Source organism: Aspergillus ambiguus (assembly GCF_047715705.1).
Source record: "Aspergillus ambiguus strain CBS 117.58 unplaced genomic scaffold BDV59scaffold_3, whole genome shotgun sequence".
NCBI classification, from domain to species: Eukaryota; Fungi; Ascomycota; class Eurotiomycetes; order Eurotiales; family Aspergillaceae; genus Aspergillus; species Aspergillus ambiguus.
Window position 1 is genome coordinate 975286 of NW_027395516.1, and position 22003 is coordinate 997288.

Below are 22003 nucleotides of genomic sequence, written 5' to 3' on the forward strand. Positions count from 1 at the left end.
AAACAAAAGAGGCAGCACCATCCTTCTTAGTCTAAAACGCAACAACAGGGAGAGGAAATACGAGGTCGACTAGGATCCTACCTCCCTGTCTGAAAGGGACGAACAAGTCACCGTCGTTTGAAAGGCCGTGACACCCGGAGGAGCAACCAACGACATCCCTCACGACAACTGGGTTCTCAACAATAGTTCCATCGCTTGACGCCGTGGGATTCCGAAAGTATCCGGCTGTATAGCCCCCATGCGACAGGTATAGACGTCCGGCATCCCAAAATGGGCACAGGCGAACGGAACGACTCGATCCAGGGGACCGAAGACGACGGTTGAGGGCTTAAGCCACAGAGACTAAAAAGTAGCGGACCAGAGAAGGGAGCAGTGGAAGCCGAGATCGAGGGGTGGAGACGTTCCCCAAGGGGCAATCGAGCGATCAACTAATAGTACTACGTACTTCATTCTCCGATGATGACGTTTAACCCAAACTGTCAGTCCTGTCCGGCGCGAGATTGACTCTGATTCGTAGGGTTTATTCGCTTCTTTCCGACCACAGCCAGCAGCAAGAGGTCTAGACATCACCTGCTTATGATCCGCGAGGTAAATCATCGAGTGGGGGTTCGATTGCTTTCCATCGGCACTTGAGAAATGAATCAGGGTGCGGAATACAACAGGCTGAGGCCGCTAGGATCTTAGTAGTGGTTGAACCCCGCGTTCTGATGTGAATTGTATGGATGACATGCCGGGCTAAAGTTTCATGACGGAGTTGCCTGTTTTGTATCTTCCGGTAGCCTCACTCCATCGCTGAGTGTGGCAGCAGGAAGGACTCTGATTGGCAATGGCTTTTGGATGTCTCTCAATCCCTCGCTTGTCGTCGACTGAGGGGACTTGTCGGTCCCCATGGCCTTTGGATAGGTGACGTCGTGGTCTGTAGCCGGCCTTCGATACTATTACGGGAAGGAATCCTACGGTGAGGGGTACGAATAGATGGGGATGGACAACTCATGAGATATTATTTGATTTTCGGTTAGCTGTAGTGGTGGTATTTCAACTGGAATATCTATGCAGATCCCGAGAGGTCATCTGGTTGCAATGGGCACCGATGACCTCAGGGCAACTACGGCGTCGCCCAGACGAGGACGCCGCAGAGACAAAAAAAACAAATCCCGACTAGACGCCAGAGAGATCATAGCATATCATATCTAGGAATCATGGACATAGGTCGTAACGCAGCGTGGGTCAGTAGTGTATCTGTAGGGTTGAGAAAGCGCATCGAAGATGGTGATATGAGCCAAGAATGTGAAGATGATGCACGGCGAATTTTATCACACAGTAGCCGACTCAGAATCAATGCCTGAATCTACATCATCAGCGAGGGCGGAATCCTCGCCCCTCTTCGCAGCCTCGCGTTCTACAGCGTACTGTACCGCTTCGAGAACGTTGGCGCAAACCCTCTTGGGCGGGTGGCTTGGGATAGTGCCTTCCTGGTAGACACCGGTCTTGACCAGGATCGAGTACCAATGAGCATCGCTGATGTCGTTGAACTCGTTGGTCCCCCGAATATCCGACTCCGGGGTATCGCCGATGAAGTACACGGTGCGGGGTGGCTTGTTAATTCCGTGCGTGTCCTTGCGCCACTGCTGCAGGAGCCGGGTGGCGAACTCGTACGTGCCCAGCTGCGGCTTACCAAAGGCGGTGGTCGCCAACGTCTTCCCGGTGACAGCTTTGTACAGGGCCTCGAGCGAGGCGCGGAGCGCGCCCATGCCGATGCGGACGTGCTCGTGGGAGGTGGACCAGACGACGTCGTTGTGGGAGAAGAAGACCGGGGGACCCTCGTCGAACGTTTCCGAGCGGGTGTCCAGCCGGCCATTCTTGGACATCAGAAGGTCGAGGATGATCTGTTGGTCGCCGGCCCAGTCACGGCTGTCCGCAAAGACAAAAATCGCCTCGATGTTGATCTGACTGAAGTCTCGCACGCGGGAGTTGTTGTACTCCTCCTCGGTCAGGCTGCGGAAAGGTGTCGTGTCTTGCCGGGTCTTGATGATGTCCCCAGGCGTCACCACATCCTTGAATCCGTAGCCTTCGGCGACCTCCCGGCACTTCTCGCCCACGCCCCCGACCACGAGGACGGTGTGGTACCTCTCGGCCATTTCCCGCATGGGGGTGTGTCCGCAGATGAATTGACCCGGGGAGACATCCAGCTCGAGTTGCCGACTGAGGTCTAAGCAGCGTTCTTCTTCGGTCTTGCCGCCACCATTCGTCACGAAGATGTATGGTCTGCGTCGGGAGTATTAGCCCAACACCACAGTGCCCAAAGGCGTAGTTCCCGGTCAACTTGCCAGGAAAAGCTGGAAAATCAACCGCTGAAATAACTTACACCTTAATTCCGTAGGGATTCTCCCCATTGATATACTTCAATGCATCCTTTGCCTCGGGGATGGCATTGCCTCCTCGGACCAACACCCCGTCAATGTCAAAGGCGAGGGCGAACTCGTCTGTAGCAGAAACAGATGGCCTGGATACTGGGGATGCGACACGAGGAGAAGCGTCTTCGGAGGAGATATCCTCGTCCAGATGTTGTTTCGCCATTTCCAGCTCAACGACGGTATCATTAGCGTCAGTTGAAGCCATGAGGTGTCTAGGCGGCAGGACGACACTGGGACCGCCGTAGAGGTCGGCCCGATCGGCCTCAAGACTGGACAGTCGGCGGACCCTCTGGGAGCCGAAGGAATCGGTAGTCGTCATGGTTCTTTTTTTAGGAGGTGGTGATGAATAAGGTGGATACGCTGGGGTGGCGATATGTAACCGAGGAAGGTGGCCCGGCACAGCAAACAAGCACAGAGAGCGAACAGATCAGCACTAGGATGGAGAAGGTGTGTCGAGCAAGGCAGGAAACGACATATAGAGGACTAGGAACCGGACGATCAATGGGTCCTTGAGTGGGTTTGAGAAGGAGATCAATAGATCAATTGCATGCGCTTGCAGTAGATGGGCAGTAGGCCATGAAATAGGATGGAGCGCGGAATGGGATTGTCAGCGGGGTGGTGGAGAAGAGGGCGTTCCCTCGAGCGGTTGAAGCCATTAATATACGAGAAGGGGCTCCTCGGTGATGCATCCCATGGCTCCGTCATCGACCGACGCGCCGTTAGCGTTTGGCCTGCAGCGTGGGTGCTTGATGCTGTTCGTCCACCTCGACCGAGACTCCACCGACGACCGAAGTTTATCATATTCACTGCGAATGATTAATTGATCTGGGCTCGAGCAGAGAATCCTTGACAGCCAAGAAGTGTCAAAGCCCAGGATGCGACGGCGGTCGAAGTAGTGACGTTCAGCGTGGAGCGCTGCGAGAGGAGGTTATGTGAGAGGGAGAAGTAAGATTGATATCAGCGTCGTTGCGACGGTTGACATCACCCACCTGATACTCCCACCGACAACCACATCACCTGCCTTTCCCCTGCCAACTGATCTTCATCCAACGGCCGCTGATATCGCATGACATCCTCGTCCATTCCCCACTGGTCACTTTGCGGCATTCGCATGAGTCGGATGCCCGTCCATCCCCTGACGTCATCGCGGGACGTCTGTTCGGGAAAAGACTAAGTCGAAAACACTCGTCCGCCTCCAGGAACCGCCCAGTTGTTCCTCATGGCCTATAGAGGCCCTTGCTGTTTCCGAGCCTGGTCGTCCTCGGCTGAACGCCGCATCCCCCTATTGGACACCGGATCAGCCCCCTACCATATCGAGAAGGCCGTGCAGCCAACCCGACCATGCCAAATTACGCCATGTCACAGTTGATACAGCCACACCCGCCAACACGCTGACCCTGTTACATGTGATGCAATCCGAGGTGTTCGCCGGTCCCAAACTTCGGGGGCTCTAGTATTGTTCTCGCAGGTGGCGAGTCGAAAGCCTGTCCATAAATAAAGCGGCCAATAGAATTACAATCACAACCGCCGTCGCCGCGTGCGATCGGTAGGGAATGAGAGGCATCGGAAATCAAATACAAGGTTCGGCAGGGCCTTGTTTCATGGAAACGATGTACAGAGAATGGGAAAGGGAAGAAGCGAAGGAAACAGGCGGGCGGCCTGTAATGACGACTCTATAGCAGGGACTCAGGCATATATCCACTGGAGCAGTTGGGTCTTACGGCGACTTTCCCGGTGTGATCCAGAGTAACCCGCTCTGGATGCCGCAAACCCCTCTGGCCCATCAAATCTTACGGAGGCGGTTTCCGTTGAGGCATATGGTCCGCCTTATAAGGCAGTTCTTGGTACTCCCCGGACAATCGACGCCGATCGTACGGATGCAGTTTTGATGGCGACCCGCGATCGCGTCCTACCCAGTAGTCCTCAGGTGAATAAGGGAGCGTAGATGCTTTGGGTTGTGACTTCCCCCGGCGTATATGTACTCTTTTGATGTCATCTTGCCTCACTATTCGCGGCCGGGAAACGATTTCTCGGCTGGGACTGACTGTCCCAGACAGAGGCATTCGGGGGTATTGGACCGACGCGTTGTCGTCAAAGTAGTCTGGTCGTTGTCTTTGAGGCGCGTTTACCGGCGTCTGAACTTCTCGGACAGGAGTGAGCGGCCTGAAGTTCCCAGAGTGACGCGATGTTCGCCGAGGCTCCTGATGATCGTTGATGTTGATTGTCTCGAAGTTGTCTTCCACGTAGTCCACACCGCCTGGGTTCGCGACAGGGGCATGGAATGAACGACGCGCTGCGCTTCGTGATGACGATGAGGTAGGCTTACTAGAGGCCTCGCCACCGTTGTTTGCCCAGTAATCGCCGACGTAGTCACGTTGGCTGTCGAAATCCCCTCGGGACCATGGGCATGGCACGTTACCGTATATATCAGCTTGCCGAGGATGTAGTAGTTTCTCGCTTGCATTAGCGAACACGGGCTTTTTTCGGTAATCAGGTCCCTGTGTTATCGGATTTCCATTCCCTGGACCACGAAACCCATACATCATTGCCCGTGGATTGACCGGGAGGCCAACCATGGCAGGTCGATCCGGCTGCTGGCCATACTGATATCGATCGAGGGAGCCCGATACATTCGGCTGATTGGAAACACCTAGAATACTTCTCGGTCTTGTCGCATCTTCTTCAAAGAGGGTCTCGCCGCTGTTCGGCCTGGGAGACTTGTGCTGGCTCCAACGCAACGGTTCTGGGTACAGACCCGGCTTATCTGGCAACAGGTCGGAGATAGTTCGCGGAGACGACTGAGTTGGGGAATCTAGATCAGACGTAGACGAGAAAGCAAACCCACCTCCGTTCAGGTGTCCGAATCCCCTGTGGTTGTCGTCATAGTCGTGGTCAGGCCGGGTAACAGTGACAGTCGGGTTTTGGGCAGTCCGCTGGAAGGGCAACATGGGGCGCGAGATCTCAACAGCATGAGACGGAGGATCGGGTCTCGGGCTTGGGCGCGTTCGTGGCAGACTGAAATTGGACGGTTCCGACATCAGGCCTCCGATTTCGAAGAAGGAATTGCGGTCCTTGGGTGGAGGATGTTTTCGTCTTATCTTCCTGCAACAGAAAAATATAATGACCCCTAGAATGAAAAAGCCAGAGACACCCGAAGCGACTGAGACTCCTATCACTGCGCCAGCGTTCAGATTACTCCCAGACGATGCACCCCGGGTGGATGTCGAGCCGGCGTCAGAAGTGCCAGATGGATCTTGTCTGGTTCTAGTCACTGACAGCGGGCTTTGAAAGGTAGCAAGGGTCGTAGCTGTATATTCATCTTTGCTTGAGAGCGTTGAGTTTGACGATGTGTTGGGATCGGTAGTCACCGGTTTCACGGTTGTCGTTGTTCTCGTTACAGCTACAACGGTAGCAGTTATTGTGCCATGGGTTCCTCGTAAAGCCCCAGAAACCGAATCACAAATACCGTAGGAATTCGATTTCAGCGCCTCTTCCATGGGACACAGCGAGAAGCTACATTGCAGGGCAGCTTCACCGAGAGTATAGCCATTTTTTGCGCGCGTTCGACACAAGCAATCGAAATCCTGCCCGTTGGAACACTCATCGTCCGGGTATTCGACTCTGATAAACTCCTTGACGCAATCTGAAGCGCAGCGCGGGATGGAGCCAAATGTAGACGCAGGAGACATTGTAGGCTGTGACTCATCTGATCCGATAGCCAGACTCCAGGGAACTGAGGACAGGACTGCGAGGCATAACCGTCGAGAGGCCGACAATATCATGCTGTTGCGACCTCTAGTGTACGGCATCAGTCAAGTCCGAATAACTTATCTGGTCAATACTCACCTCGTTATCACCATTGCAGTCAAAGGAAGGCTCTTGGAGACATAGGTACGCATGTGTGATCATCCTATAGACCCCAAACTAAGGAAATATACCTAGATATTTGCATTGGCGTCCAAAAGTCTTGTTCTACAAGGTGAGAAGAACGAGACTGCAAAGCCTCTGGAGGGACCCTGAGAAAAGGGGCTACAGATAAGAGCCATCACGATCAAGCTCATCTTGTCAAGGATGGCGCCAAAATGAGTCTGATGTCATTTGTTGACAGGTCGCTCACTGGGGAACACTTGAAACGGCGTCAACCTGAGACAGCCTTCTGGAGACAGAGAACCCCTATAGGCGCCGCGATGAAACATGAAGCCAATTCCCATGCGAAGACACGTACGTGACTGAAGGAGGGGGTAAAGGTGAAGGAGATGTTGGTTGGGTGAAGGGACAGAATACGCGCCGGGTCGGCGCTGACCAGATGCACGAAGGGAAGATATCCAACCACGCCCGGTCAGCTGACCGAGACCGTCCAATATGATCCTCGGGTTAGGCGCTTCGAGCGAGTCGAGCCGTAGGCTAGAACACGACAGCACTGCCATCGCTTCTGTTTTCCGATCTTCTGGTACTGCTCTCTTGGGTAGCCGCGCCGTCGATCGAAGGATTAGAGTTAGTTAGGGATTGTCTGAAGAACCCTGACCCCGTAGGGATCGCTTGTTAGAAGGGATCCATCACCTGTGGTTCGGTTAGATCAGACGAAAGACCGATCGCTTACGCAGTACGGCTTGAGCGTTTCCAGGAAGAAATTATTGTCATTGCCATCAATCATTAAAGTTCGCCACTGACAATAAAACCAAGCATAAAGTACCCAGTATCACAAATGAGCTGGTATCATCCGGAGAAGCAAAAAGAGCTGATCGAGCGAAAACAAAACAATTCAACCGCAAAAACCATTCAATAAAGGAAAAGATCTCCGTTCCTGTCATGAGCATGCAGAAATCAACACTCCCGTCACCATGAGGCCCAGTGGCGGCGGGGTTGCATTAGGCTAGTCTCGGCCGGAGCTCCACGGAATCACGCTGACGGCATCACGGGCGCCCGTTCGATTTCCAACGGGATAGTCTAGTCGGAGAATACCAGAAGGGAGCGATGCATGTGGGCGAAATCAAGCGGAATCTGACCGACACTAGGGAGATCGTATGGTGTATACAATGGTCTAGTACTTGAATATAATGTACCTATAGGATGGGTTAATTTTCTCCGGTCATAGGAAACAATCCGCGGGGGAAAACATACAGGGCGTGAATGATACCGGGAATCCAGCCCAAGATGGTCAAACAGATGTTGATCAGGAGGTCAGCACCGCATCCGCGCTCGAGGAAGACACCAAGAGGAGGGAGGATGAAGGCAAAGAAGATCTTGCAGATATCACTGGAATGAACGAGGTTAGTCTCGAATGTCTTCTTTTCCTGGTAAAAAATAGCAAACAATAATAATCGCCAAGTATTTCGTGATAGTATTCCAGGAGGGAGAAACGACGAACGAGGCGACTTACGAAGCAGTGAAAGGCATTGTAGCGGATTGACTCGGGAGTTAATCTGCGAAAATGGGATACGAAAGATCGAGATGAGAGAGAGAACTCGAAATCGAGGTGGAATGGGACGGACGGCGGAGATGGAAGGGGACAGGAGGAGTTCAGCAACGGAGGAGACGTCAGGAGGCGGGAAGGGGAAAAGGCCTTAATAAAGGTGATCTCCGCTTGCTCCCCCAAAAGGCTGTTGCGTAGTTGCGGCCACTGCTGAGCCCTACGTCATACTGCCACCGCCCTGTGGCTCATCCGCCCACCGTCTCTTCCCTATTGGAGCACCCAGACCATGATGAGCACTGGACTGACTGGGTTTGTCCGCTGCCTAGACCCTGTCCCGTCGGCTGACTTTTGCGTTCTCGATTATCCTTATGTCGGTTCCTTTCCGAGTTACGCAGTGAGAGGAAAAAGGTGGCTGGAGTGCGCAATGGAGCGCTTGGCCCCTCCCAGGCTTTCCTGTAAGGGATTGCCACGCCTCTCCCATCACACAACCGCCCATCCTTTTTATCTTGTTGCCTGGGAGAGCTTGGCAGGTCAACCCTCATACAGCTTCATTGCACTCCGTACAGCCTCCTCTGTTGGATCTGCGTGTTTTTCTAATTTTATACTAGGTAGTCGCATTGCCCCCTCTGTAACCCTCCACCGCCGTTATTCTTCCCCGTGATTTGTGTTTGATACTGCAAGTTGCAGATTCAGGGCAGACATGGTGGGCCCTCCCAGCCCTACAGTCTTGCTCGCCAATAAACGCAATTTCACTCGCGCTTTAGCCTCCACTTGTCATGGCCTGGAATCTTCGCTCAGCTTGATATCATCCTCGTGCATCCCCAGCGTGCACGTTCTCAGGACACGGCATATATCAGGGTTTTTGGTGTTGTTGAGTTTCGTCACCTGGACGCTGTATTCGTACGTCATAATGCGGAGGCTGCCTAGTCGATTTCAGGACGAATCTCGGGTGTATTTTCAGATTTACCTGAATAGGTACAGACCAGTAGGTTAGCGTCATGAATCATAGGCCTAAAATGAGCAAGGCCTCGTCCCCCCGGAGTAAACCTGATGGTGTCGGTAATTAAGAAAGACACCCGCAAGTGTCCCTAGGTAGTCACCACGGTCACTCTAGAGTAGAGATGTTTAACAATCAAACCAACCCATACCAAAGGAATCGTAAATCGTTTCGTGCAATTAAGATCGCGGTACCAGGAATTGGGGAGGTGCTATATACTCACACAGTGTACGTCTAACAACGATAAGCTCCGGTCTTGGCGCTGACATCAAAATTATTCTGTCGCTTGACTTTCCCCATGTTGCGCCACACCACACCACAGTCCGAGACCTCAAGGTCTTGTCGATCAGCTCTTATGGAATAAAAATCATGTCCCTGCATGCCCCCATGTCGATAAAATTCGGGTTCGTCCCGCTCTCGAAGGGACTGCGGCACGCCGTCAGGCCGTGTTCGTTTCTCCAGCCGCTCCGAAACCACTCCCTTCGAACTCCCTCTACACTCACCTCAAAATCCACACGGCGATACCTTAGGACGAAAAGAAATACAAACCTCAACAGCCCCCTCGTCGCCTGTACCTGGCTGACGGGCACTCCTCACACAATTGTATGTATTCTGTGTACCACTGGTCACCGCCGCGCAGCAGCTAACTGCCCAAGAGACTCCAGATGATGTCCTTACCAGCCTTCCCCCAACATCACGATCGCTAGTCGAATCAGGGAATGTCCCTGTTCTCCTTGTTACACCGAGCTTCGCAGAATGGGCCGACACGTCCTCTGATTTTCTCGAAACATGGATAAATCGACTGGCCTCCGGCGCTTCTCCGCACCCTGTCCATGCCATTATAGCGATCGTCGACCAGTTGCCCGACACGCGTGCACGGGCATATGATAAAGATGCGACTGAGACTGAGGGACTGTCGTTTATTGTGGCCAACGTGGAGGACATACAAGGGAAGGCGGCAGCGCCTCGCCGTGTAAGAAGCATGGAGACCGAAGAGTCCGCCCTCGCCTTTTCGTTCCAGGGCGGTATGGCCGGTAACGAAACTCCATACATGCATGAGATCGGTCTACGACTAGCCAACACCATCTTCATCAACGGAAACGAGAATACTCTTTTCGGAACCCGCTGGGTCTATGATCCTTCATCCGCCAAATACACGCTTGACCAATCAGTCGGGTTATCTCGCTGCGTGGTCTCATCTAACACCAAAGCTGTCCACAGCAACCTCCAACTCCCTTTGCATCCGGTCAGCCAGAGAAGGAGGGTTATCTCCAGCATGGGAAATATCCTCCGTCAGTTGACAAAACGCACCGACGACACGTCAACTGAGGCGATGCCAGCTTCGACGGAACTGGAGAGAGAACTACCACGCTATATTGAAGAATACAACATTGAAGACCGGAGAGTCTCTGTTTGGGCCCTGGTAGAGACTCCCGAGCAGAGTTCCGCCACGGAAGCAGCCGACAACAACCTCATCAGACGGATACAGGCCGGCGGTAAACTCCACCGTGTCATGAGTGGTGGAGGTGGATGGGGTAAGAAGCAGGGTCTTTTGTCCCTGGATCCTGAGATTCGGTTTCTCGAACCGACCGAGAATGGCGAATTCTCTTCTCTTGACCGCCTCTTTTCTCCCATCGACTATAAAGACGATGGGCTGCCGAAGCTCGACCAGCAGCTAGTCGGAAGCGAGCTCTCCTCCCTTGGACAAGTCGCTAAGGAAGGCGACTATATCCAATTCTTCGTTTCTGTCGATCCATGCGATATCCAGCGCAGTGGAGCCGAAATTTCCGGGGCTGAAGTAGTTACCTGCCAGTTCGGTGTTGTATATGACGCCGAGCGTCCGCTGATGGCGGCTAACACTACGCTTGATGAAAAGGATCTGGCTGTTCTGCCAAACAAGTTCGGCGCTCTCTCTGACAAAGCCATCACCTATTTACAACCTGTTTCAACTGCCTCGGAGTCGAGTACCAAGATCGACATCCCGGGTGCTCGAGTTGAGCTTGTCATTGAATAACACGGATACTGTATTATACCTCGGGATAGATAGCTTCATATCTGTACACTACTAGGTCCATACGTACTAACTACCTACCTACCTTAGTAGTGTGTGTAATGTAGACAACGCCAAGACGGATCACGTGGCAGCACACGCGGTCCGTCCGCCTCCCCGAAGCAGCAACCAGCGTGTTCGCCTCAGCCCCCATCTATCTCCGTCTCGCACCTCGCATCATCGCAACGGTTGTCTACATAGACTGCTACCTGCCTTGACCTTTCTTCCTCCTTCTATTCCCTCTCTGCACCTCCCTTCTCATATCCTACCTTCCCGTTCATCCATTCGAAATGGCCACTGAACTCTGGTGCGTAAACCCCGACTCGACTCCTTTTCCCGGTGATTTTGACCATCGCCCCGGGGTGTCCTTGCAATTCCATGCCTCCTCACACTGGTTGATATCAAATGCTAACATGTACTTTGAACAGCCCCGTCTACGCGGTAAGTTGGTTTACCCTCCTGCGAGTTTCCGACGATAGCACCGCTCTACGTTAGCCACGGGTCGGCTTCGTCATCGTCCCCCCTCTTCCTTAGCACCCCGTGGCGTTCGACCTACAACAGCTCTCATCATTGGTGATCTGACTCGTGCGTTTGATCTAGCCCTTCTTCGGTGCGCTGGGTTGCACCTCAGCCATCGTCTTCACTTGCTTTGGTGCCGCCTATGGTACCGCCAAGGCTGGTGTCGGTGTCTGCGGCATGGCCGTCCTGCGCCCCGACCTGATCGTTAAGAGTACGTTTTAGACTCCGCCGGAATCCCCCTCTCCGCGGCCCGTAGTGGTTGCGTCTGTGTAAGTTTGGGTGGTGATGCTAATCTGGTGACCGCAGACATCGTCCCCATTGTCATGGCTGGTATCATCGGTATCTACGGCCTGGTCGTGTCCGTCCTGATCGCCAACGACCTGGGCCAGAAGGTCCCTCTTTACACCGGATTCATTCAGCTGGGAGCAGGTCTCGCTGTCGGTTTGGCCGGTCTGGCAGCTGGGTACGTCTCCTGACCGCCAACTTTCGAACGTGTGTTGCCTGATCGATCGGTAGCTAACCCATTTCTCTGCTAGTTTTGCCATCGGTATTGTCGGTGACGCCGGTGTCCGTGGAACAGCCCAACAGCCCAGACTCTATGTCGGCATGATTCTGATCCTCATTTTCGCTGAAGTCCTGGGTGAGTCTTGAGTCGAGCCGGCCCTGTCGCCATCGCAGGCTGTGTCCGCGGAGTTATCGCTAATTGTGATCGCTACTGTCAGGTCTCTATGGTCTCATCGTTGCCCTCCTGATGAACTCGCGCTCGAGCATCGACGTCACTTGCTAGATGGACTCCTCGTCCGTGAAGTGGACAGTCGGATAGCCGCCAAGCGGGGTTCTAGCTTATGTTTTCCTAGCGTGTGTGGTGTATATCAAGGACGCCGAATTCGTATACGATGTGGCATCAGTGCTTCGGGGGGCAGGATCGCAGGTTTCGTTCGATTTGTCGTCCCCGTGAGTGGAAGCGCCGGAGCGAGAGGACGGGAGTAGTTATAGCGGGTGAGAAAGAAATTGCGGGCTGAGACGACGCGAAGGTGTGCTTCAGGGGTAGATACATTGCATGGGTAAGGTCTGCGCTGAACTGTACTTTATGGGAGTCGCTGTGGTCCTAGAGCGGATCATTATTGCAATGCTGGAATGTGCTTCTATTTCTTTGGTCGGTTGTTTGTTTTAGATATTGGTCTATTCAACGTACAATCTTACTTCTGCTGTCTACTTATTGCCTGTGAGGTCTCGAAAGATCCCAAGTGACTACCCTAAATGAGACAGAGATGTAGCGAAATATGTATGATATTGTCTATAAGAGGACGATGCACTATGCAATATACGAAGGATATGACAACCAGGGCAGACAGACAAAGAACAACCAAGGCGCACAGGGCTCCCAGTCTAACACGGTCCAACGAAACAACCCAACAAAGGAGACGGTCCGACACAACGAAAGAAAGACGGGTATCACGCCTTGTCCAGCTTACGTCTCAGCGTTCTCGTCTTCCGCAGCAGCTTCTTGTACTTGTGCTTCTTCATCTTCAGCTTGCGTCTTCTCTTCGTGCTGATGGCGTGCATCGTGCGGCCGTTACGCAGACGCTCGATGTACGTGGTGCCGGAGCGGCGCGGCCCATCGATGACGGCGTCGGCGTCGATGTCGCCGGCCGCGCCGGGGGCGTCCATGTCCGGGGTCCGCACGAAGGGCGTCGTGTGCGCCTCGTAGGTGCGACTGCCGTCGGCGTGCTTCGACTCGTGGATGGTCAGCACGGTCGAGTAGGAGGAGTCGCGAGGGTGTTGCTTGGTGGTGGGCTCGGCGGCGGCCTTGGCCTCGTCGAACGGCACAGGCGCCGGCGGCGGGTGGAACGGACGGAGGCGCTTCGTGAGCTCCTCCACCGACACGCGCAGCTCCGACATGTTCACGCCGTCTGCGTGCGTGCCGGCCTCCGCGTCGAGGGCCTGCCATGCGCCGTCCGGTTCGCCCAGGTGGGCGGCGCCGCCGTGCTCCATGGAGTCGACCGCCGACGACAGCGTGAAGATCACGTCGTCCGTGTCCTGTTTTGAGGGCTTTCGGGCGGTGAATATGGCGTCGAAGGCTTCGGGGCTGGAAGGCGGCGGGACGGTGGACGAGACGGAGATGGGGCGGTGGATGGAGAAGAAAGACGCTACATGGACGTCTGGGTTGTGAGGGTCAGTCAGGGCATGATTTCTCCTCTGCGGGAGCAGACTCGAGGGTGTGGAACTCACCATGCGGCTGGAGATGTTGCGTGGAGGGCACGCTGGGCAGCTTGGAGAAGGCGGCGTTCTGGTTGGCCTTGGAGCCCGGGCGACCGTTGCCATCCCGGCCTCTCCGCTTCGAAGCCTTCCCTTCTCTCTTCTCCGCAGCGTTGACGCCCTTGGCTGGCGTCTGGGAAGAGGCGTCCACGCCGCGGGAGCCGTCGCTGGGCTTCGAGGACGAGGAGGAGTAACGGCGCTGACGGACATGCTGGGTTGGGCTGAGCAGGCCGTTCGAGGAGGCGGGAAGAGCTTGACTGGATGCGCGAGCGATGCCGGTAATGGGCACAATAGGCGCCCATGCAGCCCGGCGTATCGTAGACGACAACATGTTTCTGACGTCGAGGAGCCCAGGGACTGGGGTGACGAAGATGTCGGACGCAAAGCCGGGAGAGGCGAAGTCGAAGTTGGATCAGGCGGAACCCCAATTAGGTAAGGCGTGGGTCTTGGTGCCTCAGGCATAACTACTCACCGCCATCGGCATCAAGTATAACACAATCGTGTGTCCTGAGTTCGGACTCCGTAGTTGATGCAATAACGTGTATTCGCGGTCTATTTACAGATATTCAAATTCATTGAACTTAATAGTCCCTCTTGTCTTGTACTCCGAGCGAAATATACCCGGACCGGCTGAGCCTGCTCCTTCGGGGTATTGAGGTAGTGTCGAATGGAGACAGCTGAGTCGAGAAATCAAAGACACGAAATAGTACAGGAGTATATACGTGGAAAGGGAAGAAGCATAAAGGATAGAAGAGATCATTAGGGCAAGACAGATGGTATCACTGAGAAACCCATCGTCGCCGAACAGAAGGAAATGGAAGGTCACAACTCATGTGGTATAAGCTTTTGATGCCGAATCGCATGATGAAAGTAAAACAGTCGACCACAGCCGTCCTAAGGATTAAAGAGAACGAAGGAGAGGCGTATCAGGGCGGGATAGGAGGGCAGAGAATTTAATCCAAGTGTCATGAGAAGAGAAAGCGCTCGGAAATGCAACATATACTGAGAAGAATAGATAGGGCCCTGGGTCTCATGCTCGCAGAAACATCGTAAGATAAGAATCATCCAGAGAGAAGCCGACTATAAGATGAGAGTATGGAGATTCTTCTGGATGATCATGTCCTGGACCGAGTCCATGGTCGCTTTGAGCAAAGTCGTATCAGTGGCGTTCGTGTAATGGATGTAGATTTCACGGTCAGGAATACGGTTGATGCCACGGAACCGGTCGGCGAAGTACCTCGCCGCAGCATCAAAATCTGTATCCGAACCACTGAAGTCCGGGAAGTGCTTAGACACGGGGGACACGTGAAGCTTCCCCTTGAAGAGATCGATCTTGTTCAGGAACAGAATGATTGGCTTCCGCTTGAACCATTCGCCATTAACCAAGGATTCGAAGAGCATCATTGCTTCATGCATTTGGTTCTGTAGACCGGTGAGAAGGAGCTTGGGAGGGGTTGGGGTCAAAGTCAACAACTTACGGCAGTCTGGTCCTCGACTAAACATTGGTCATAACCCGAAAGAGCGACCATAAAAAGCAAACATTGAACGCCCTCGAAGCAGTGGATCCACTTCTTCCGTTCGGATCGTTGCCCACCGACATCCATCATGCGGAAGTTCATTTGACCCAGTTCGAAAAGGGTCTCTGTGATACCTGTCGTTCGCAGACGGGCTTGCAGCATATCTTGATTGTCGGGGAGCCAACCGGGGGTGAAGAGTCGGTCGAGAGAGTTGAAAAAGCTGTTTGGATGTTAGCGTATACTACCCCTTCCACAGGGTACGAGCACCTACTAATGCAAGTTGTCGTGGAGGGCAAATTCATGCCCCCGGGCAACGGCTTTTTGGACACCTGAATCCGCCCACATATCTCTCATTGCATCGCGGACTTTGAGGTCTGAAAAGGCTTCATCTGAACCAACATCAGGCTCCAAGTTGTCCACATATTCAGCCAATGGCTACGGGGTAGAGTCAGCAAATCGGCCACATATCAGTATTTCACTAGGCGCGTTCCTCCCACCTTCGTTTCTTCAAGCTGGAACTCGATGTGTTCGGCGCGCATAATGTCCAACAGGACCTTGTACGCGATGACAATATTCGAATAGATCACCGCACGTGTCTGACGCCGTTCATCTTCTGGAAATCCGCCTGAATGAATGATGCGCATCTGCTTGATAATCGTCGATTTTCCGGATTCACCGGCACCTATTTCGGAACTTGTGAGTATATGTTCTGCGACGGCGTTCGGCCTGGTACGCTGCAGAAACACGTACCGAGGAGAAGAATCTTGATTGTCCGGTCCATCACCTTCTTGTCATTCTTCAAGCTCTTGTCAATTCTGGCATTTCGTTGAATGGCGTCTTTGTCCGCCGGTTCGACGGGTTTGGAGCTCATGCAACCCATGTTACCGGTCTATATACCCAAAATACGGAGTGTCTTTCCGAGGGTTGAGTGGTCTGGTGGGACTGGGGCCGCGCACGTCTAAAATTCGATGTCGAGATTGAGCGTCGCGAGGGTCGAGGCTGAATCAGGGAGAAGACCAGGCGGAAGCGACAACCACTCAGAGAACAGCCCGTGAAACATATATCGATAGCCGCCTTCCGAATACGAGACCAATTGAGCACCCCTCGGGTCTGTTGTTTTCCGTCGCAAGTGTCTGGGACAAGGTGTCCAGGCTGCAATCCTCAATCGGCCACACTTGGGCCGTTCGGATAGTCAATCGGGTCGCAAAGGGACAGAGGCAAGTGTCAGCACGGCTGCGGTTGGTGAATGATTTGAGCGAACGGGATCGCTCGTCTGGATGATGGTGCCCGAATGATTTATGGGCAGAGCAGAATAGCTCCGAAGGTTCTGCGTTCAATTTCAACTGCGACTAGGAGGCGTCGCAGATCCCGGTGATTCGGGGTCAGGCGGAATGCTAAATCGTGTCGCGCGAACGCGGAGGGGAAACGGGAGTGCAGCGCCAAACGAACGGTTTCTCCGGATAAGATTCAGATGAGGAGGAGGAGCAGCTGGAGCAGCTGGGAGGTCGTTGGAGGCGGGAAGGAGGAGGCAGTCGAGACGAACGAATGTTCTCACCCAGGAAGGAAAGGGCTCGGGGATTGGTTACCAGGTACTAGTGGCAGAATGGGGCCTGGAGCATCTCAGGCGGTCCCACGCAGGGAAGAAGCGATGGACGAACCAAGGATACCAGCAGGAGACGACACTCGGAAGGAGCCTGTGTGGATAATAATAGACAATGGCTAGAGCCGAATAATAGTAATAAGGGAATAATAATACTGCGTCCGTAATACTCTCCTCAGGATGAGTCGCGGATTATATCAATCAATCAGCGTCCGATCGAAGGGAGGGGAGGGGCCATTGTGGCAGCGTGGGCGGGTACAACACTTGGGGACTAGGAGCAATTAGGCGTAGTCATCCTGCAGTGGACTTTTAGTTCCGGAAGGGGGCTTGACACTTGGCTTGGGTCCATGGTCGGGCCGTCTGAAGAAGGAATTAGTTGGATCGAGCTGTCTTCATTGTCTAGCACCTGGTAAGTGATTACTGTCCTGATTCTGTCCTCGTTCGGTTCGAGTTCTACCTAGGTAGATGCGGAGTACGCTGTACACCTCCAGCATACTCAGTAGGTACTTTCGTCGTCACCCATACTCATGATTAGGTTAAGCCCCTTTACAAGGGTGAGGCCGATGGGAACCTCCCCGGAAGATCCATGTATCCTTAACCTTCTCCTTAACCACATCTAGGAAGTGTACTGCGGTTGCATACATTAACCATCGGCAGCGCTTCTTACCTATTCGGTTGGACCAACAAACCGAGGACTCCCGCAATATTCCTTCCATCTCACACCCACGACCTACTCCATACTTGGATCCCCTATTCTGCTGTGGTGACCGATACCGCGGTATACTAACGTACCACGTCCATCCATTTGGCGGGGTTCGATGATCCACCCAGCTGTTTTTCAAATACCCTCCTCCATACCTTCAACCAAAGAGAAAACGAAATGGAAAGATACTCTCTCCACTTTCCCCTTTCCTTCCTGCCAAGAGCTGCAACCGAACGACGCCATGAGCCATGTTTTTCGACGCAAAGAAGCAAGCGCCCATGCATAGATCGACGCATATGGCTTCGGCGCATAGTACGACTCTCGGAAAGCACCAGAGCCTGATCTCCGTCCTACACGTACGCAGTACTTTCACCTCCCACGCTCATGTCGCATGGTGTTGTTGGATCAGATCTAAGCCATCGACCCGATTTCTATCACCATTTTTACCCCTTATTAATGCGGTCCCTCCATGCTCGAGAGCCGAGGCTTACGCAAACGGCTTTAGGGCTCAACAAACGGAGATGACGGAAGGGTTCGTAAAATTAATCTAATGTTTTCTTTTATGATTCCCCAACCCGCTAACCCGTTTTCTTCTCTTTCCACCGCGGTGGACTCCCATTATTATTATCATGTCTATACGGAGTACTCGATACGGCGTAATATTTGATGGCAATTCCCCTGAATCGTCTATCGTCCTTATTATCCACCGTCTGTTTACCCATCTCGTGGCATTCCGTGCGATTAAAATTCGGTAATTACTTAGTTTCTTCGAGTCATGTGGCGTTTCATCCTGACCTGCGACTTGTTGGCTCCAACTGATGTATCAACATCCGCTTCGTGCAAAACCACCTGCCTAAAATAATTACCGAGTCTGACAATGCGCCACTGACAAGAGACTCTAGTAAACTCATCAAGGATGGGGAATGCCTATCTTCAAATGGCGCATGGATAGAATTGCATCCCGAAAGTCTATCGAGTCAATGACAATACTTTTTGTCTGGCACTTTTGACTCTTTACCATCAAGAGTGGAGATTTTCGGGTGCTGGTCTTCCGGTTTCATCTTCCCGACGAACAAGGCGCCGTCTCAACGCTAAGGCAGGGGTAATAATCATTCCCAACCCGACAATACCCTTACAAATCATTAATGTTGCTACTGTGGGATGGATTCTGCCCCGGTTAAAGAGTACGGCCCCTAAGGGGGTTGAATCTCGTCCTTATCTCTGATTTGTCTGCGCCTCACATATGTATCGACACATCATTTATGCTCTTGGTGTGGTAGCTATCATATGACAGATCTGCCAGCTTCGCCAGTGGTGACTTCTCTGAACGCCAGTCCATCCCCTGAGTATACGGAGTAATTCTCTTATTATGCTGCGAACGCCATTACCTGATCGATCGATATATGTCCAGTTTGCGTAGCGATGTCCGAAGTACGGAGTGTATCCGTCCAATTCTAGACGATCATCATCGTTATGATTTGGGATCGGCGGTTATCCGGCAAGCTTCGGCTCTGAGTGCAGCGTACAGCGTACGCAATATTGTCTCGAGCACTCAAGCTTTTCTTTTCTAATAATATTAACGTGGCGGAGAATTTCGATGTCACTAGGGAAGATTAGTCGATGTCGCCTGAAAGTGTCGACTTCGCAACGTTTAAGTCCCTGATACCCTCTAGATTTTAAGTTTTGGAGCTGTACAGTCAACAGAAGAACATGTTCTCTGACCACGAAGTTCGAGAAATATGCAACGGGATTTGCAAACGGTCCTTGCCGTCCCTGAATGAATTAATTTCCCCTACGTACTGCGTACGCCGCAATAATTAGGTATCTACTGCGCACAGTATCTATTCAACTTTGGTTTGTTTCATCTTCTGATCCCCAATCCGCGTTGTCTCCACAATATGGACCCAACACAACAAAGTCGATATTTTACCCCCAAATTTGTACGGAGCACTACTGGCAACAGGAATCGCTCACCTTATGTACGGACCTCTCATTGCTGACATCTCTTAAGAATTCCCTGGTAGATCATTTGAGGGTATACACGGCAATAATGAGGGATACTTCCTTCACACTGCATCAACATCGTTGCGAATCACTGCGTTTAGGTTGTGAAAACAAGTTGCTTGTAGGTGGATGGCCCACAGCCTATCCCCAGCTGCCAATTCGTCAGCCGTGCCGTTTGCCAACGCCTAAGCCGATACTCCGTATATACGTCTAATTTCGCGTGGTTTTCTATTCTGGGGTATCCAATATGATGGGGAGACGAAATGAAAAGCAGGCAGGGTCCACTTCCCTGCGTTTCTTCCGAAAACAAAAAAGGCCCTGAACTTGAAAGTCGCCCACCTTCTTTTGAGCCAAACAAGATATTTGGGCGATCTTCATTTTCCATACTAACCGTCTGGATCAATGTGGCTAGTCTTGGTCGACATGGCAGTTCTCGCTTGCAAGGGTGACACATCGACGGGAGGTTTCTGTGCTATCCAGCATCCGTCCATGTGATCAAGAGCATTGAACGAATCCATGTCAGTTTTGCTTGGAACTCATCTCGGTTGACATAATGGGTACCATGGAATTGCTGATATTGTGGTCCAGGTGGTGCGGCCCATCCGATTTGTGGGTATACAGCAGATGCCGAGTATCAAACGAGAAATACCCGCTTTGGATACCGTCCTGCGTATCATTATTGGTATTATTTTGATTGTTATTGGTGAGCAGCTTGTTTGCGCAGTTATTCCATACCGCATGGAGTACAGCGAAGAATGTTGTGTTATTCTCTCCAGCCTCAACTTATTTAGGTGTAGGGAGGTGCTTCACTGTTCAACGGCTGCATGCTGGTCAGTGTATTTCAGGGTGTTATGTCTTCTACTCACGGTTTGAGCGCTCAGGGCGTGACTTGAAAGGCTCGGTAGAGATTGGTCAAAGATATATTTTCCTTGGCTATATATATCTCGAACAGTTACTATTTATCGAGGTTCAATAACGAATGGCGCCAGAGCAAATACTAGCTTTGAATAATAACAATTCATGAGATAACCCCACAAAATCTCATATTTAATGTGCTTTTCGACTCTAATACGTATACCACTATCGACGACCCCAGAACCTCGTACCAAACTGCCAGGGAACCCAATCTGACATAAGGTTAAGAAACTTGTGGGGCTCTACGTGCTACATACGTGCTGCACAAATGGAAGAAGGGCATACCAGAAATGCCCCAACTGCAACTATTTGATTTCTATTATGTAGTACTCATAGAATACAATGAACTATGTTTCCTCGCTCTGCTTAGGTAGCTTGTGCTCTGATCTGAGGACCAGCTTTGAAGCTACCTAGGTACGTGTGTTGTACGGCCTGAATCAGGAACACTACAGTTCGATTATCTTTACAACAATAGATTTTCGATACAACAGGAAAATATGAACAATAGGCCTTCGTGTTTCTGGTCAGTATATGAACTCATGAAGTAGGAATTAAGGAATTCAACCACATTTATCATCACCTTACTGTCGCTTTCGTTTTTTGACCGTCGAAACCATCAAGATGACCTCCCCCGAGCCTTTTGACTCCTATCCCGTCCGCGGTCATACCATTCCTCCCCTGCCCGCTTCCGCTGGTCCTGAAACCTGCAAAATGCGGGAAATGGGAAACAAACCCATCCGCCAGGTCGAATTGCGGTCTGGCGAGGCCCTAGACATCCTCAATCTAAATCTGGCCATCAACTACGAAGCCGTGCTGGTACAGGCCACCGGCATGGTGTATGGTAACGATGACGAGTGCGACCACTGCGTTGCTGGCTATGGGCCCTTCGTCCAGTGCGTTGCGCGGCTCGGTCTTTTCAAGGGTACCTGTGCCAACTGCCATTATGTCAGTATGGGCCAGTGCTCCCACCGAGGTGAGTACCACGACCCGTGGGATTATAGAATCATAACTAATATGGCTCGATATAGTGGAAAACATGACACTGGATGTGGCCAGCGACGATGATGACAACAAAGATGACAACTACGACAACCACGACGACGAAAACGATAACTCGCCTCCCCTGGCGCTCCCCACCAGCCGATCCGCATTGGCCCTGCGCCGCGCCGCGCCATGCGGCTTTACAATCTCCTCCAAGACACTGTGGCTTGTTTCCACGATGCGGCGGCCGCACTGAAGGCCATATCCAATGCTACAGCCCTTGTCGCTGATGGCTTGGCTGAGGAAGCGGCCCTGTTTGGGGACAACGACGAAGAGGGAGAGGAAGAGGAAGAGGGAATCTAACGATAGATTCAATTCCCTAGATGTATTCGCTATAGAGAAATCCTGACCACAATCATAGTCACGAATCAATGATATTGTTCAACTGCCCAAGTGTCCACGAATGTTCTTTTGTGTAGACTACGAAGTCATTGTGATGTGCTGCTTATTCATCACTGATGGACATGTGACGCCATTGGTACGTGAAACAGACTAAATGGGGTTAATGATGACCTCCATGTTTTCCCCCTCCATTTCGCCAGGGGTTTTGGACAAAGAGTCCTGAAAGACA

At 52.3% G+C, this 22003-nt stretch overlaps 8 protein-coding genes across 8 annotated transcripts; 3 read left to right on the forward strand and 5 right to left on the reverse strand.

The window, feature by feature from the left end:
• Positions 1-978: 978 nt before the first annotated feature.
• Positions 979-3354, reverse strand: BDV59DRAFT_170102 (phosphatidyl synthase). Its single transcript, XM_073688354.1, has 2 exons — positions 2366-3354; positions 979-2265 (listed from the first exon to the last, which is right to left on the reverse strand). Exons 1-2 carry the CDS (start codon positions 2731-2733, stop codon positions 1314-1316), a joined length of 1320 nt encoding a protein of 439 aa, XP_073551969.1. The 5' UTR covers positions 2734-3354; the 3' UTR covers positions 979-1313.
• Positions 3355-3709: 355 nt separating this feature from the next.
• BDV59DRAFT_86282 (uncharacterized protein) lies at positions 3710-6410 on the reverse strand. The gene is made up of 2 exons (XM_073697224.1): positions 6261-6410; positions 3710-6209 (listed from the first exon to the last, which is right to left on the reverse strand). The coding sequence occupies exons 1-2, from the start codon at positions 6311-6313 to the stop codon at positions 4205-4207; spliced, it is 2058 nt and encodes a 685-aa protein (XP_073551970.1). The 5' UTR covers positions 6314-6410; the 3' UTR covers positions 3710-4204.
• A 1045-nt stretch (positions 6411-7455) lies between these two features.
• On the reverse strand, positions 7456-7811 carry BDV59DRAFT_198624 (YqaE/Pmp3 family membrane protein; the record flags this gene model as incomplete). The annotated part of the gene is made up of 3 exons (XM_073693188.1): positions 7456-7477; positions 7536-7670; positions 7795-7811. 3 exons carry the CDS (start codon positions 7809-7811, stop codon positions 7456-7458), a joined length of 174 nt encoding a protein of 57 aa, XP_073551971.1.
• Positions 7812-9114: 1303 nt separating this feature from the next.
• BDV59DRAFT_86386 (uncharacterized protein) lies at positions 9115-10969 on the forward strand. Its single transcript, XM_073697225.1, has 2 exons — positions 9115-9427; positions 9483-10969. The coding sequence occupies exons 1-2, from the start codon at positions 9194-9196 to the stop codon at positions 10836-10838; spliced, it is 1590 nt and encodes a 529-aa protein (XP_073551972.1). The 5' UTR covers positions 9115-9193; the 3' UTR covers positions 10839-10969.
• Positions 10970-11164: 195 nt separating this feature from the next.
• Positions 11165-12180, forward strand: BDV59DRAFT_198626 (H(+)-transporting V0 sector ATPase subunit c; the record flags this gene model as incomplete). Its single annotated transcript, XM_073693189.1, has 6 exons — positions 11165-11181; positions 11303-11315; positions 11475-11604; positions 11700-11856; positions 11930-12033; positions 12116-12180. The coding sequence occupies 6 exons, from the start codon at positions 11165-11167 to the stop codon at positions 12178-12180; spliced, it is 486 nt and encodes a 161-aa protein (XP_073551973.1).
• Positions 12181-12627: 447 nt separating this feature from the next.
• BDV59DRAFT_86406 (mitochondrial 37S ribosomal protein mS38) lies at positions 12628-14032 on the reverse strand. Its single transcript, XM_073697226.1, has 2 exons — positions 13626-14032; positions 12628-13555 (listed from the first exon to the last, which is right to left on the reverse strand). The coding sequence occupies exons 1-2, from the start codon at positions 13981-13983 to the stop codon at positions 12849-12851; spliced, it is 1065 nt and encodes a 354-aa protein (XP_073551974.1). The 5' UTR covers positions 13984-14032; the 3' UTR covers positions 12628-12848.
• A 540-nt stretch (positions 14033-14572) lies between these two features.
• Positions 14573-16344, reverse strand: BDV59DRAFT_86426 (guanine nucleotide-binding protein subunit alpha). Its single transcript, XM_073697227.1, has 5 exons — positions 15920-16344; positions 15667-15851; positions 15441-15604; positions 15131-15389; positions 14573-15074 (listed from the first exon to the last, which is right to left on the reverse strand). The coding sequence occupies exons 1-5, from the start codon at positions 16047-16049 to the stop codon at positions 14733-14735; spliced, it is 1080 nt and encodes a 359-aa protein (XP_073551975.1). The 5' UTR covers positions 16050-16344; the 3' UTR covers positions 14573-14732.
• A 4563-nt stretch (positions 16345-20907) lies between these two features.
• BDV59DRAFT_170130 (DUF3716 domain-containing protein) lies at positions 20908-21834 on the forward strand. Its single transcript, XM_073688355.1, has one exon. The coding sequence runs from the start codon at positions 21013-21015 to the stop codon at positions 21454-21456; it is 444 nt and encodes a 147-aa protein (XP_073551976.1). The 5' UTR covers positions 20908-21012; the 3' UTR covers positions 21457-21834.
• The last annotated feature ends 169 nt before the right edge of the window (positions 21835-22003 follow it).

What these genes read in the sequence shown, in the direction of transcription:
- BDV59DRAFT_170102 (XM_073688354.1), bottom strand. Translation starts at nt 2,733, where the DNA reads ATGACGACTACCGATTCCTTCGGCTCCCAGAGGGTCCGCCGACTGTCC. An exon ending in AATCCCTACGGAATTAAGGT is followed by an intron (nt 2,266 to 2,365) that starts GTAAGTTATTTC and finishes CTCCCGACGCAG; the next exon opens with ACCATACATCTTCGTGACGA.
- BDV59DRAFT_86282 (XM_073697224.1), bottom strand. Translation starts at nt 6,313, where the DNA reads ATGCGTACCTATGTCTCCAAGAGCCTTCCTTTGACTGCAATGGTGATA. An exon ending in ACTGCAATGGTGATAACGAG is followed by an intron (nt 6,210 to 6,260) that starts GTGAGTATTGAC and finishes GCCGTACACTAG; the next exon opens with AGGTCGCAACAGCATGATAT.
- BDV59DRAFT_86386 (XM_073697225.1), top strand. Translation starts at nt 9,194, where the DNA reads ATGTCCCTGCATGCCCCCATGTCGATAAAATTCGGGTTCGTCCCGCTC. An exon ending in CGGGCACTCCTCACACAATT is followed by an intron (nt 9,428 to 9,482) that starts GTATGTATTCTG and finishes ACTGCCCAAGAG; the next exon opens with ACTCCAGATGATGTCCTTAC.
- BDV59DRAFT_86406 (XM_073697226.1), bottom strand. Translation starts at nt 13,983, where the DNA reads ATGTTGTCGTCTACGATACGCCGGGCTGCATGGGCGCCTATTGTGCCC. An exon ending in GCAACATCTCCAGCCGCATG is followed by an intron (nt 13,556 to 13,625) that starts GTGAGTTCCACA and finishes CTCACAACCCAG; the next exon opens with ACGTCCATGTAGCGTCTTTC.
- BDV59DRAFT_86426 (XM_073697227.1), bottom strand. Translation starts at nt 16,049, where the DNA reads ATGGGTTGCATGAGCTCCAAACCCGTCGAACCGGCGGACAAAGACGCC. An exon ending in TCCAGCTTGAAGAAACGAAG is followed by an intron (nt 15,605 to 15,666) that starts GTGGGAGGAACG and finishes TCTACCCCGTAG; the next exon opens with CCATTGGCTGAATATGTGGA. An exon ending in CTCCACGACAACTTGCATTA is followed by an intron (nt 15,390 to 15,440) that starts GTAGGTGCTCGT and finishes ACATCCAAACAG; the next exon opens with CTTTTTCAACTCTCTCGACC.
- BDV59DRAFT_170130 (XM_073688355.1), top strand. Translation starts at nt 21,013, where the DNA reads ATGACCTCCCCCGAGCCTTTTGACTCCTATCCCGTCCGCGGTCATACC.